The sequence below is a fragment of the Hakea prostrata genome, chromosome 7 (assembly GCF_041222555.1).
Source record: "Hakea prostrata isolate BN-2017 chromosome 7, UWA_Hpros_2, whole genome shotgun sequence".
Taxonomy (NCBI): Eukaryota; Viridiplantae; Streptophyta; class Magnoliopsida; order Proteales; family Proteaceae; genus Hakea; species Hakea prostrata.
In genome coordinates this window covers 25,135,142-25,148,453 of record NC_142606.1, presented here as the reverse complement: position 1 = coordinate 25,148,453, position 13,312 = coordinate 25,135,142, and the positions used below count along the sequence as shown (strand labels likewise).

At 38.4% G+C, this 13,312-nt stretch overlaps 2 protein-coding genes across 3 annotated transcripts; one reads left to right on the top strand and one right to left on the bottom strand.

The window, feature by feature from the left end:
* The first annotated feature begins 284 nt into the window (after positions 1-284).
* Positions 285-1,958, top strand: LOC149010781 (uncharacterized). Its single transcript, XM_089161420.1, has 3 exons — positions 285-473; positions 562-637; positions 750-1,958. Exons 1-3 carry the CDS (start codon positions 426-428, stop codon positions 1,676-1,678), a joined length of 1,053 nt encoding a protein of 350 aa, XP_089017546.1. The 5' UTR covers positions 285-425; the 3' UTR covers positions 1,679-1,958.
* A 12-nt stretch (positions 1,959-1,970) lies between these two features.
* Positions 1,971-11,144, bottom strand: LOC149010780 (Protein phosphatase 2C family protein). 2 transcript variants are annotated; one of them, XM_089161419.1, is made up of 4 exons: positions 10,745-11,144; positions 6,301-7,507; positions 5,946-6,210; positions 1,971-3,883 (listed from the first exon to the last, which is right to left on the bottom strand). In XM_089161419.1, exons 2-4 carry the CDS (start codon positions 7,486-7,488, stop codon positions 3,756-3,758), a joined length of 1,581 nt encoding a protein of 526 aa, XP_089017545.1. In that variant the 5' UTR covers positions 7,489-7,507; positions 10,745-11,144; the 3' UTR covers positions 1,971-3,755. The 2 variants fall into 2 exon arrangements, with proteins under 2 accessions (XP_089017545.1, XP_089017544.1); XM_089161418.1 differs by having other exon boundaries at positions 6,301-7,496.
* Positions 11,145-13,312: the final 2,168 nt, after the last annotated feature.

Below are 13,312 nucleotides of genomic sequence, written 5' to 3'. Positions count from 1 at the left end.
TCTGGCCTTCAAATGACAGGCTCATCAAGCTAAGAACAATTACATTCTTTTGGCCAAAAAAAAAACAATTACACAATATTCGATCGGATTCAAAGACAATATCGGTTTTAATCACTTGATCATTATCAGATCCGATCCGATACGATACTGTGCTAAATGGTCGTTTGGAAGTTGGAACTTGAAACTCAAGTTAAGAAAACCCGTTTCCACCTCTCTCTCTTTCTCTCTCTACCACACTAAGTAAAGGTCTCTCTCTTTCTGTTCTCTACAACAAGCTTTCAGTATGAGTTTATAAATAAGTAAAATTCTCATTTGCAATTCCCCTCTTCCCAAACGTCTTCATCTTGAAGACACTTGGACGCTCTCTCCCTTTTTCTCCCCCACTACGAGCTTCGAAAGCTCAGAAATCCGTTACTCTCTCGCTCATGGCGGAAAAATCAACTGGAGAAGCCATGGAGACTCTGAAATATCAGGTAAAACTCTTGTCAAGGACCCATATCTTCTTTCTCACCAATTTCAACTTACTTGGTGTTTCCATGATGCCCTGCTTTGTTCTTCCAGACATGGGTTTTGAAAGTCCCCATCCACTGCGAAGGATGCAAGAGGAAGGTTAAGAAGGTGTTGAGAAGCATCGACGGTACGGAACCAGGAGACTCTAAATTCCATTTTTAGTTTCTTCTTTTTGCAGTCTAATACAGCTCAGAATCTCACTGATATCCATTCTTCCATTTGGGTTTTATTCTTTTCAGGTGTTTACAGGACGACGATCGATTCTCAACAACAGAAAGTTACAGTGACTGGGAATGTCGCTGCAGAGACTCTCATCAAGAAGCTTGTGAAGAAGATGGGTAAACCCGCAGAGCTCTGGCCCGATAAAGCTGAGAAGGAGGGGAAAAAATCAGAGAAGGGAAACAATGCTGAGAAGCAAAACGACTCGAAGATCAGCGATAATGGAGATGCCCGCGTAGAGGGCGAGAAGAAATCTCCAACCAGCGTTGAACCTAAAACTGAATCCGCAGATAAAAGCAAAGACAAAGACAAAGACAAAGACAAAGACAAAAACAAAGGTGGCGATGATGCTGCAGCAAATAGCAAGGATAATGGTGGCGGCGATCGAAACAAAGAGACGGAAAAATCCGACGAGAGAAAGGAAGATAATTCGAACGCCGGCGTGGACCAGAAGGAAAATAGCGGTGAAGGTGACGGAGCAGCTGAGAAAGCCGGCAGTGGCAATGGAGGTAAAAAGAAGAAAAAAAAAGGGCAAAATGGCAATGGTGCCAACAAAGACGGTGGTGCGGGTGAAACCTCCGGCGACACAGCGGCAAGCCCCGGATCCGTACCCGTACCTGCTCCTGCTCCTGCTCCGGAGTTTCCCATGGAGCCAGCCGTGGCATTCAGCAATGTCTTGCCTCCACGTCATCAGGAATACCCCTATCCATATCCGTACCCGTACCCGTACCCGTATCCTTCCTACGTTGATCCCCCTCCTGTATACGCCATGAATTACCATACGGCGCATCCTAGCACGAGCTACACTGCTTCTTACTACGCTCGACCACCACCGATTTCCTACACGTACAGGGCTGCAGAGTCCTACTCGTCTCCACCACAGCCGTCGGATTCGGATTCTTTCGAGACGTTCAACGATGAGAATGCGAACAGTTGCGTGGTCATGTGATTGCCGGTTCGACCACAAGGTTCAGCGGGACCTAACCGCAGCTTAAGCTTCTTTAAGCTATTTTTGTAAGAATGTACATGTAAAGGGTTAAAAAGGGTTCTAGTCTTTAAGAGGATAAACCAGTAGTAATATTGGTTTGTCCTGGGGGGCTCTGTGTTATTTTCCTAAATAGTTGTCCTTGTTTTGCATTTTGCCATTTCCGCTACTTGGTCTTGTAAAATGTTAGCAGTCCTGTAATGTAAGTTGTTCGTAGAACCACTTGAATCTCTCTCTCTCTCTCTCTCTCAAATTTGCTTTCTGTGTAAGATAATGAGATGGAGATTTGGACACAGAGTTGGGTGGGGGGGATCTGTAAACTTTGCATGGTCTTTTAAAAGTAAATCCCTTCATTGCTGAGTTGTTTGGTTCTCTTTCTACGTATCTTCTGATGTGTAAAGGCTGTTTTAATTGATAGATGGAGAGTAACTGCCAAAGGCAAAGATTTTTGGGCCTTAGTTTTAGTTTTCCTTTTGAAAAGCCTAACCTTTTCACTAATCTAATGTTAGTATAATCTTTTCAAGCATGGGATGGAGACTCTGGTTTCTTCTTTACAGATGCACAAAATAGTTTTGTGAGGGAAGGAGAAAGGCTGAAAGGGTGGGAAAAGGAGGCTTTTTCCCTTTATGGTGTGTGGTGTTAGTAGACTCCCACTTGTGATTGAAGGGCAGTTTGTGCTACTATTCTTGGTCATCTGTCTCTTTTTCATCTGTCTCTCTCTCGAACCATTCCTGGGAAGGGAACCCAAAAAGCTAAGATCCATTTAATACTGGACTAGAGAAGAAAAGGAACAGAGATTTCTGGCTGTTAGGGTTTTGACTATTACAGAATTAATCAGCCATCTAAGGGAATCAAATCAGGGAGTTTAAAATCAATAACTGCACCAGTTCCCATAAATACACTGTAGAATATTCACTGGAGATACATTCTTTTTCACCAACCTTAGAGGATGAAATGTTGACTCAAAATCTTTTTATGAACAATAGCCTATATAACCAGAAAAGAAAGGTAAGAGAGACTTCTGAGTTTCCAGTTTATCATACATTTTTATTCACCAAGACATCTTTTTCAAAGATCTAAAAGGATCTAAATAAACATTCTCGTCTTGAGCCTGATGTCCGCAGCTTTTGACAATGATTCAAAGGGAGACCTTAGAATAATGATCATGATAGTTCTGTAGTAGTGTACTGTAATGTATTAAACCAAACAATCTGGGTTTATTCTTATTCAAGTCTAATGACACATGACAGAAACATTGCACCACCAAGCAACTGACACCAAAATTTGGGTATTAAGGATTTGATGTTAAGCTTTAAACATTATTATCAAAGATGGGCTCCACACAACCTACACCCACCCACCCACTATCATCATGTGTTGCCAAGACCTTATGGCAGCTGCTCTATTTTGTTGTGGGAATCGTACAGTTCAAGTGTGCCCAACAAGAGAATGATCACATAACAACAGAGAGTTAATTCTTTTTCTATATTCCTATGAGCATTCTTCTAGATATATGCTGATACTAATGTCAAAAAGACTACGACAATGATGATTATGGAGAAAACCAAGAATATGGCCACTAGGGAATCAATCTATTCAGATCAACAAGGTAGATTAGGAGTTGCCAATCCATCAACCTAACTCTTCTTTTCAAGTAAAAAGATTGATTACATGCAAAGGCATGAGTGGCACCCACACGTACCTGCTCAGTTTGAGCTATTCGGGGATTCTTGTTCAGGGATTTCTCCTACATACCAACCGAGGGATGAATAGGCTTGAAAAAACATATCAACTCCAACTCCCAATTAACACATGAAAGTACATAAAAATAGCTCTTATGAAACTATAAAATTGCCTCTTTTTCTTTTGTCTTACAGATCAAGATCATATACATGGTGCAGCAAAATGTATGAGCAAGCTTGCAGCTTTCAGAAATGAATTGCTATACAAGTCTAGAAGAATGTTCATGGCGAACACACTACAATTTGAAGTCTATGTTACAATTGGAGATAATCAACTCACTCTCAAAATGCCTGATAACTCACAAACAAGTTGACGCAGTTGACGTGCGTTGGTTGCTCCCCAGGGTGATGACAATAACAGTAACATCATCATGATATTTCCTTCTCCGACCAGCAGGTATCCTCATCAACTCTTCTTCACTGAAACCTGCAGGAGACAAATTCCGAATTAATGAAAAGCTGGGCACTTTTTTTTTTCTTCCATAAAGTATGTAATAAGAAAAATCACAATCTAAGCTAATATGGTGAGAAACAAATTCATAATATGCTTTTTTGGTAAACAATTCGTAATATTTCAATATCATAAGTTGTAAAAGTAGCCCAAATACGATAAATCATAAAACTGGATTCATGCACCCAACCTCAAGCAGTTAAATGTTTGTCGCCACTCTATGATGGAAAATACATGACATAAAGCATAAAACAGTTACAACAGATTGCAACGGAGATTAGTTGATAAAACCCATGAAAGGAGAAACAGTCAAATGCACCAAGATACCATTAAAAGGAGAAAGAAGCATAAAGACCAAAAAAAAAGCTTTATCCAGAGAAGTATGGTTTGGTAGTTGTTGATAAATATAGACTACCATAAGGGCAAACAATTTTCAAAAGCAACACCTATGAAACTTCTAGAAGAATGCTGAACTAGTCTTATAGGTTCAGTGTTGTTGCAAGGGAAATTGAAGAGGAGGGAAGTGAAATACTTTAAAACACAAAAATAGAACTTGATTAATTGTTACCTCCCCACATAGTTATGTAATAACTCTAATTCATTCCATATTTGGCCAGTGAATTTCACTTTATTTTGCATCTATGTCTCCTGAATTTGAAAAAAATAGTAATTATGTCTAAAAAGTATCATAACTAATTATAGTAAGAAATTTAAATTTCTTTATTAGATTGAAAATTTTTTCCTTCCCTTCCATCCTCTTCAATTTCCCTAGCAACAAAACAGAGCCATAACTGCACTGTGCAGGTTGCAGATACAGCAATGTAAATTCAGTAGTCAGGAAAAAAATTAACTCCTTTTTACATTACAAGGGAGGTACCACTTTTCAAATCCTACATGTGGATTCCTTCAAATTTGCACATTCTAACTGATATTTTGCCTTGCTTGATGACAATTCTCAACTTCCTATGAAATTCAAGGAAATTTGTTTTTGATATGGGAATTTTTCCATTGTTTTCTTTTCTTAGGAGGGTGGCTTTTGGGTGTTGTGGCGCAGAGCAACTTTTGCAGATCCCTTATTTTGGTTTTCTGTATGTTGTTGGCATTGCATGCTACCAACTTCTCTGCAGCTAATAACAGTAGGAAATAATAATTTTTCTAGTAAATGAATTTGGGAAATTTTCTATCATTCCCCTATACTTGTAATTTTTTTACTCTCACTCTCCTGTCAAATGTTTCACCTCTAATTCCCTCAAAAGAGTAAACTCTCACATCTTCTTCTTCCTCAATATTTTATAATATATAAATTACCCTAATAAACGTTTAAATCAGTTCTCATGGTTCTTATCACCTGTGTAGCATTTTTTTCCTCTCTACTTTTTTATTTTATTTTATATTCTTCTTCTTGACCCCTCAAAAGAGACTTGTCATTTTCTTCTTAAAATACATGCTTATAAGTTGTAACTCAACACCAAAGCTAACTGAGTTTCTTCTTCAAAGAGTGATTGTGCGATTCCTTTCCTCTTCCCTTGCAATTTTTCCATTCTCCAAGAAATTTGAGTTTTCAACTTTGAGAGAGTGATGGCATGAACTGTCTCTCCCCTTCCACTGCAAATTTTCCCTTCTCCCATCCATCCCTTCACAGCTCCACCAAACTGCTACTACAAGATTCACTTTTGAATGCTCCTCTACTAAGAGGTTCATTTTTGAATTTAAGTAAATGAACCTCTTGCTTTTCAAAGTAAAAGCCAAAGCCATGTTTCTCCATGTATACCTAGATGGACATTTTCCTTCAATAAATTACACGTAATTTGTACATAGATGTTATCGGAGCAAAAAGAAAGAAAGAAAGAAAGAAAAAATAATCCAGGCTATGAAGACCTAGGTCTCTTAGGGTCCCTCATCAATTAGGATAACATGATGCATTCAATCTTTTGAGGATCCTTAAATTAACAGCAGAATCAAAAGAGAAAGATGACAATTATTTTCTTTATCAATCAACCAATAGAAAATTAAACTTCAAAACTATGTCAAACTGTACCTGCATTATCAGCTGCTCTTGATAAAAGCTGTTCCAGCAAGAACTTTGCAGGATCACCAAATGGGTGGGCTAAAATATAGTTCAGAACAAGCTTTACAGCCTCATCATTGCTAAAGAAGTCAAATAACCCATCGCTTGCAACGATCACAAAGTGATCATTCTTTGAGATTCTGTGAATGTTCACTGAAGGTTGTGTAGAGATATATGGAGGACTTAACAGATTTTGGACTCGAAGAATACCCATCAAAACATCATTTAGTTTCTTCTGCAAAAACAAGTACGCATTTCAGAGACGTGTGAAACTATTTGGGTAATAAAGGTGTTACTGTTACCAAAGATAAGAGATGAAACTTACCTGTTTCAAATAGCCTACTCCAAATGCACGGGTTACTTTCAATCTTCCTTTAACTTTCCCAGCTACAACTGTTGTGGGGTCGTCAGGATGATCATTCAGAAGGTTTGTTCGTTCCAGTTCATTATCAACAGTATGATTATCAGTGAGCTGGATAACTTCCAAAGCCTTGGTCCCATCTTCATTAAGCCTGTCCCTATATGTAGCCAATACAGCTCTACTGTCACCTAGATTAAGAACGTAAAGATCATTCCTGAGAAGGAGCACAATCAAAACACAAGATCCTATGGATACCAAATCAGGGCGGTCCTCCATTTCCTGCTCAACCATGTACAAGAAGTCATTCTCTGCCTGGCTAAGAGCATGTTGGAGACTATCAAGCACTCGCTTCCTAAGCAAGCCATTTGAGTCTTCCTCCTTGCGCCCTGGAGCTTCAGTGGTGACATTATTTATTTTTGGATTCTTGCTCCTAAGAATTTCTGAAGAACTTCCATTCTGAGGGCTAATAATACTGTCCTCAAGAAAATATGAGAGGGGACCATCTGAGGATATGACAGGGTCTTGCTTTGGCTCCAAATCCAAGGAACCCAAGTAGAATACAATTGTCTCATACAATGTTCCAGCCAGAAAGTCAGCTGCATCTCGTCCGTTGAATCCATCATAGATGCCACAAAAAAGCCACCCGTTCTCTTCAGAACAAACAGCTTGAACTCGGTCCTCCCCAGCAGCACCACCAGCAACTTGCAGTTCTCCAGTATTGAGGAAACCTTCACTTATAGAAGGAGCACTCATCGACTTCAACACACGGAAATCCAATTCAGATAGCTCACTTTGTGTCGACGCACTGGTACTCAAGATTGACCCACTACTCTGCATAGAAGATGACAAAATATCCAACCTAGAGAAAGATGGTGAGGAGGGAACTCTTCGGAATGATTTTGGAGAATCCAAACTAGGAAGTATTCCTTCCCCAATCAGACCATTGCCAATGTTTGTGTTTGCCAATGTAGCATTAGCACTGAGGGCAGCTCCAGACAAGCAAGAGAAAGAGCTGCTGCATTTTTGTAGTTTAGTTCCAGATGTTTTGGATCCGTCATAAGGCTCAAAAGAACTTCCTTCATTACCAATGCATTGGTAGCCAAAACTAACCTTAAGCTCTCCATTTGGCTCATCAATTACTTCTCCTAGCATGGTTACAGCTACAGAAGAGCTACACCAAATTAGATTGAGAAAAAATAAATAATATTGGAACTTTAGTTAAAACAGATATTGCAGATATAAAGTAGTAGCCCTTCGCTAGAATATGAGAATTTTTATAGGGAAAATAAAAAATTCCTCATGGTCAAGAACCATAAGTTTTAACAGTCACAATAATAAAAAAAATGGTTCTATAAGAACTTAGGAAAAATTTGTTTTCCCAAGCCTACCACTGAAAAAAATGGTTCTATAAGAACTTAGGACATGAGTCATGAAATGCTCCTCGGGCATATAATATCAAACTTCTATTTTTTAACAAGAAATAAAACAACATAAAATGCAGTATATGTTATTACTGAGTATCATAATGGGATTGTGACAGTTATTCACTGATTTAATTAGGAAGTAAGAAAGCCATGCACGAAGAGATAAGCGGCTTAAATTCCAACTGAAAGGACTTATGATGGAGGCATCCTGCAATGTTTTATAAAGGGGCTTCAGCAAGTATTTAAACATTAAAACTCTCTGATTGTTGAAAAACAACAACACAGATTTTATTCATTGCTTGATCATGTAACCGGCTTCAGACTTCATAAACCACTTAATGCCTTAGTTAACAACCAACCACCACAATTGCTGCTACCAGAGCTAACAGAGCCACTCAGACAATTGCCTTCATCCAATATTAATCCCCTGGGTCTTCCCTATGGTGTGGTAATCAATGGTCGACTTTAGTCAGTGCAGAAAAGGCTGATCAAAAGCAATTGGATTTCTGACGTTGATTAGATTTTTGGATCCTTTCACCCGTACACCAACTCAATAACTAAAAGGGTATAATTTGGAATTATGAGATTCTTAGTATCTAAGTCATTTTTCACCTAATTCTGTTCAGTTGATAAAGTCTCAACAGCTGAACAGCATATGTCAATTGCAAGACTCCAAAGCTGCTCCCTCCAGCTCTACTTTTAAGTAAAACATCCTCTTCAATCTCCCTCTAATTTATGACTAGGCCAAGATAATTAAAATGGTGACAAAGGGTTATCCTTCATAATCAATCTGATCTACTCAATTTGTACCCCTGTTGTATTGAAGTTGCACTAAAGGTCTGATTTCAAGAAGATTGTGCAAACCTCTCAGTTGACTCTACCTAATCACCATTCTCGTGATGCTTTCTATTTTCCATTTTTCTAGAATATGCAGTTCAGTCTGGTTCACAACCTAGATTCTAGGTTTCCAGTAATTCCAAATCTCTATTTAGTTGACATCTTCATCTGTCATATCATACATACTCAACCGAATCACATTCACTCAAAAGACTTAACTTTTTAATCTTTAGACCTAATAAAAGTAAATTACCTTAGTTCCTAAATTTTAATCCTACATCATGCCAATGAATGTATCCTATTCAAAGTTTATTACCACCTCGTAGCCTACAGGATTAATCTTTACACTTCTCAAAGAGCGGGGTAGAATATCTTTCCTGGATTTTATGCCTGAAATCCTAAAAGTTTACTCAATCAGAATAAAACACATAATTGTTTCTACTTGCCAACCAAGGATCCTAATTTATTGATCAGCATCAATTCAACTTGAAGGATGCATATAATTTCTTATTTCAAGCCCAATGACATTATTAGACCATGACCAATTAACTACAATGGGTAAGCCTCGACTATGTGGCCTACCTCCTTGCGGAAGGCAATTTCCTATGCACTGTCAATTGCCTAAGACAGAAACTTCATTTTAGCAGCCATCTTCATATTGAAGGTTTCATGATGGAACCCAGGGTTTGGGCCAGTCCTCAAGATCCTCTTCTAATGAACCAACAATACAATTAGGGTTAAATATTACTGTTTTAGGCCTGATCTAAGTTAATTGCCAATGGACAGTAGCTGTGCTTAACCAAATATGACCTGTGGATGAGCTTGTTTGACTTTCAAACCTTGGGTTAGTATGTCTACGGTTAAGAGGGGAATGGTTCTGGAGGGGAAGATAGGGTTCGGCCAGCCTGTATGAAGGCAGAAACTTGAGAAAATTAATTCTGTTTTATTATTCTGTAATTTCAGAATTAATTCCTTACGGCTTGAGTTCAAACTAAGTTTCCTACTTGACTTAGGACTCTTGGTTAGGGTTAGGGTTAGGAGGGGAGGTAGCAAAGATGTAGGGGAAGGTAATCCTAAAAGAGTTTAAGGTTTGGTTGAGGGGTTTGGGAGTTACAAGAGGTCTGCTTGTGTTGAAATTGGGAGGAAAAGTCACTAGAGTTAGGGGAATGATGTACCTAAAGTTTGGGACAAAAGGTTTAAATTGCTATAAATCTGACCTTGAATTTTAGGTCTAAGAAATAGTTCCAAAATAAAAAATAAAAAAATCTGGAAAATCGAAGAATGGAAATGAGGTTAGGGTTTAGGAGACGAAGAAGAGATAGGCAAGTAAGGGACTCACTTGATAGGGGAAGGGATTGTCACTCGAATGCTGCTGGAAACTTGAACGTCTCAAGGCTGCTGCAAGCTTGAAGAAAGACGGGGGACAAAACAAAAAATCTGGAAAATTGCAGAAATTAAGAAAACTCCAAAACCCAGGTCTTCCTTCAAGTCTTTCTAATTAGTTTATAACGCTTAACTGAAATTGATTTCTTTCCAGTTTACCTCCTGAACAGGAATCAGAAGGAATTATTTCTCATAGTTGATTTCAATATAGAATAAACCTTTGAAATTGATTTTAGGAAGTCAGAGAACACAAAATTCTGCGCACATGAAGACCATTGATAATGCAATGAAAGAGAATCGAAAATGCAGCGCAACGGAAGCCGAAATGTTAATTTTCACTCTCCAATCACGAAAAGAAAAATACTAAAGATATACAGTTATGGAACATGTTACGAATGGATATTTAATTCGATTTGCAAAAAGCTCCATCTAGGATTATTCACCTGGTTGATGATTTTTCAAGGTTAGGATCCCATTCTAACGTTTAATTGAACAAGTAAATTTATGGTTGTAAAACACTACCAACATCAATAAGAATGTAGAAGGGTAGCACGATTTAGCGTTTCTGTGACCAAAAAGAAGGTTTATTCACGACAACACAGCATAGCTTAGTGCGTTCTACATCTCAACAGCCAAACACGGACAAAAAAAAAAAAAACAGCCGAAGAAGGAGACAAGCAAACGAACCCAGAACCACATCAAAGCAAATCGATTCAATAATCATAAATGAGGAGAAACCAAGAGAGAAAGGAAGCACAGCCTACCTTCAAATTCTTCAATAACGGATGACCGTCTGCAAGTCAAGGACGACTAGTGTGCCGAGATGAAAGATATTGATGAATTCGTATCCAAAAGGATTTCTGGAAACTACAATCCAGTGCAGAAGCAGAACTCAATGTTACTCTCCAATGGCTGCCAGAATATAAGCCCTGTTTAATACCCATAAATGATAACCTAAATCTTTAATGGCGTCCCTCCATTTATATACGAATCTCTCAGGGTTCCACCCTTCCACTTGGAAGCTTTAATGGAGGAGAATTTTTTTTTTTTTTTTCTTTCGGTCGAAATATGGAGGAGATGATTTGAACTATTGACGGTTCTGAACTTACTTTGCTAAATTTAGCAGAACTGGTGTTCTATAAAGAACAAAATACGGAATGAAAAACGGAAACGGTAACGACACTCGGCACTCGTCACTGGGCTAGTTTTGTGTCTCGTCTCGAAAGTGGACGAGTTCTACTTTTTAATAACGAAAATGTCCTCCATAACCAAATTAATATCCAGTATGGCCCAAAATACCATTAACCCTATCAGTCCTGATAGGACACACAAAAAAAAAAAAAAAAGCATGAGGGGTGTTTCATACCCACCCCACCCTGTAAAGAAAAGAAAATTTGGGAGCGTAAATCAGTTTGGTTTTGGTTTACAAGTTAGAACAGGGTTTCTACTCATCTTACAGGGAACTCGAGACCTACAGAAGCATCTCATGGTCATACTGTATTGCCTGTATCCTAAAACTTAAGTCAACCATCAAGACGTGATCGAGAAATCTCAATGTGTGGAGGTGTGCAAGCCTTCGAGATGGCATTGGTTGTTAATGATTCCCACATAGTGTTGTCGTCATGGGATTCATTATTATATTTGTATGTTTACATATGAGAATTAAATATTTTCTCCCAATTTATTAGGTATTGGCAAGAAACTCGGTCAAACCACTGCATATGCTATAGACTAGGACCCCGATGCATGACCGGATCAAAATGACTTGAGAATTTGATGGAACTGACAAATTGTTACCAACTTCTCTTAGGATTTGCAATAATCTCTCATGCTCAATTGCTCTACAAACTTTATATGTAAGCCAATGTAAAAGGCAAAAACAAATTACAAAACTAAAGGAATAAAGGTACTAAATCACCTCTCGCGTGGCACAAGTCAATTTTCTCCAATCAAACAAAAGCAAATGGCTACCTTATCGCTATCCAAGCACCTTCCCCAGAGGCATCCACCCCTACATGTAATAGGAGGGAGATAGGTCTAATTCAATCAAAGTACTCTTCTCAATACTCAAATGACAATAATATCACTCCTATTCTCTTATTTTCATAATATCCCTTGTATTTCAAGATATGAATATGTGTGTGCTTGCCCCTCAAGTATTGTGCTCCTTTTACATTTCTTCCACCACATGTTTATTAGATGGATCCACCTCTTATCTATTTTGTCAGTATTCAAAATTGATCGTCTGTTAGAACATTGAATGAAAATATTTGAGGAGAACTGAGAGCACTGTCAACTGTATTTATAGTGACCTTGTTGATTATATTAATGTGGCTTAGTCAACTGTTTGGCCCACTTCCCACGCCTTTTTTTGTCCTAGCCTTCTGTTGTGGAGATCAGCGATCATGACGCTTCGACCACCAAAAACAGTGGGGCCCACGGTGAAAAATACTTTTTGAAAAAAATTAAAAATTTAAAATTTTACCTGTGGGCCCCAATGTGTTTTGTGGTTGGAAAGCTATTGGGGAGCACTTTGTGCTACCCCGACGGGGAGATGATCCCTATTCTTTCGTTCTTTCCCTGTTTGTTATAACGGGATGTGGATGAAGTCCAATTGGGTTTGGGATTTATCTTTGAGGTTTGGGATAGATTTATCCCCATTTATACCTATGTGGGTACAAATAAAATCAAAATCGAACTGAATATCAATTTAGTGAATCTGGTCCAACCGACGGTCTAATATTGGCTGAACCATGGAGTTGATATATTAGTGGGAGGTCTTGGTCATGTAGACCCACAAACATATCTGGGCTCACAGGTATTTGTGGTGTTTTGGATATTTTAAAGAAAATTTGTGGGCAATTTTGTAATCTCATATCTTCTGCTCGGGTATCTCAAACATGGTTCCTGGTGGATCCCCATGATTACAACTAATATAGTGTTCAATTGTAACCACTCAAAAACATTTCAAAAAACCTGAAAAGCTTCATCCACTACCAACTTTGTGGATCAAAACTCATGTGTTCTGTAATTTGAAGGATCACCGTCACTTTTCAATTTTCATGTGTCAAAATAAGTTAAAAAGGAGATATTTCCCAAAAAATGTAATTTTCTGAAAATGTCTAAGAGATGACAACCATTAGAAATTGTCCGGAATTGCCAGTAATGACTTAAGCATAATGACTGTTTCTTGCATGACGTGTCTACTATTCTGAGGAATAAACTCACGAGGCTACAGCTTCTTGAAAATGCTTGTGGGACAGAGAGATCTCTAGATGTAAATAATGGAAGGAAATACTCCACAGATGTAAGATAAGGGTGCCCCCATAGCT

Bases quoted from the DNA above. Each gene is read 5' to 3' on its own strand.
- LOC149010781 (XM_089161420.1), top strand. From the start codon at position 426: ATGGCGGAAAAATCAACTGGAGAAGCCATGGAGACTCTGAAATATCAG. The intron at 474-561 runs GTAAAACTCTTG...TTGTTCTTCCAG, and splicing joins TGGAGACTCTGAAATATCAG to ACATGGGTTTTGAAAGTCCC. The intron at 638-749 runs GTACGGAACCAG...TATTCTTTTCAG, and splicing joins GGTGTTGAGAAGCATCGACG to GTGTTTACAGGACGACGATC.
- LOC149010780 (XM_089161419.1), bottom strand. From the start codon at position 7,488: ATGCTAGGAGAAGTAATTGATGAGCCAAATGGAGAGCTTAAGGTTAGT. The intron at 6,211-6,300 runs GTAAGTTTCATC...TTGTTTTTGCAG, and splicing joins GAGTAGGCTATTTGAAACAG to AAGAAACTAAATGATGTTTT. The intron at 3,884-5,945 runs GTACAGTTTGAC...TGTCTCCTGCAG, and splicing joins AAGAGCAGCTGATAATGCAG to GTTTCAGTGAAGAAGAGTTG.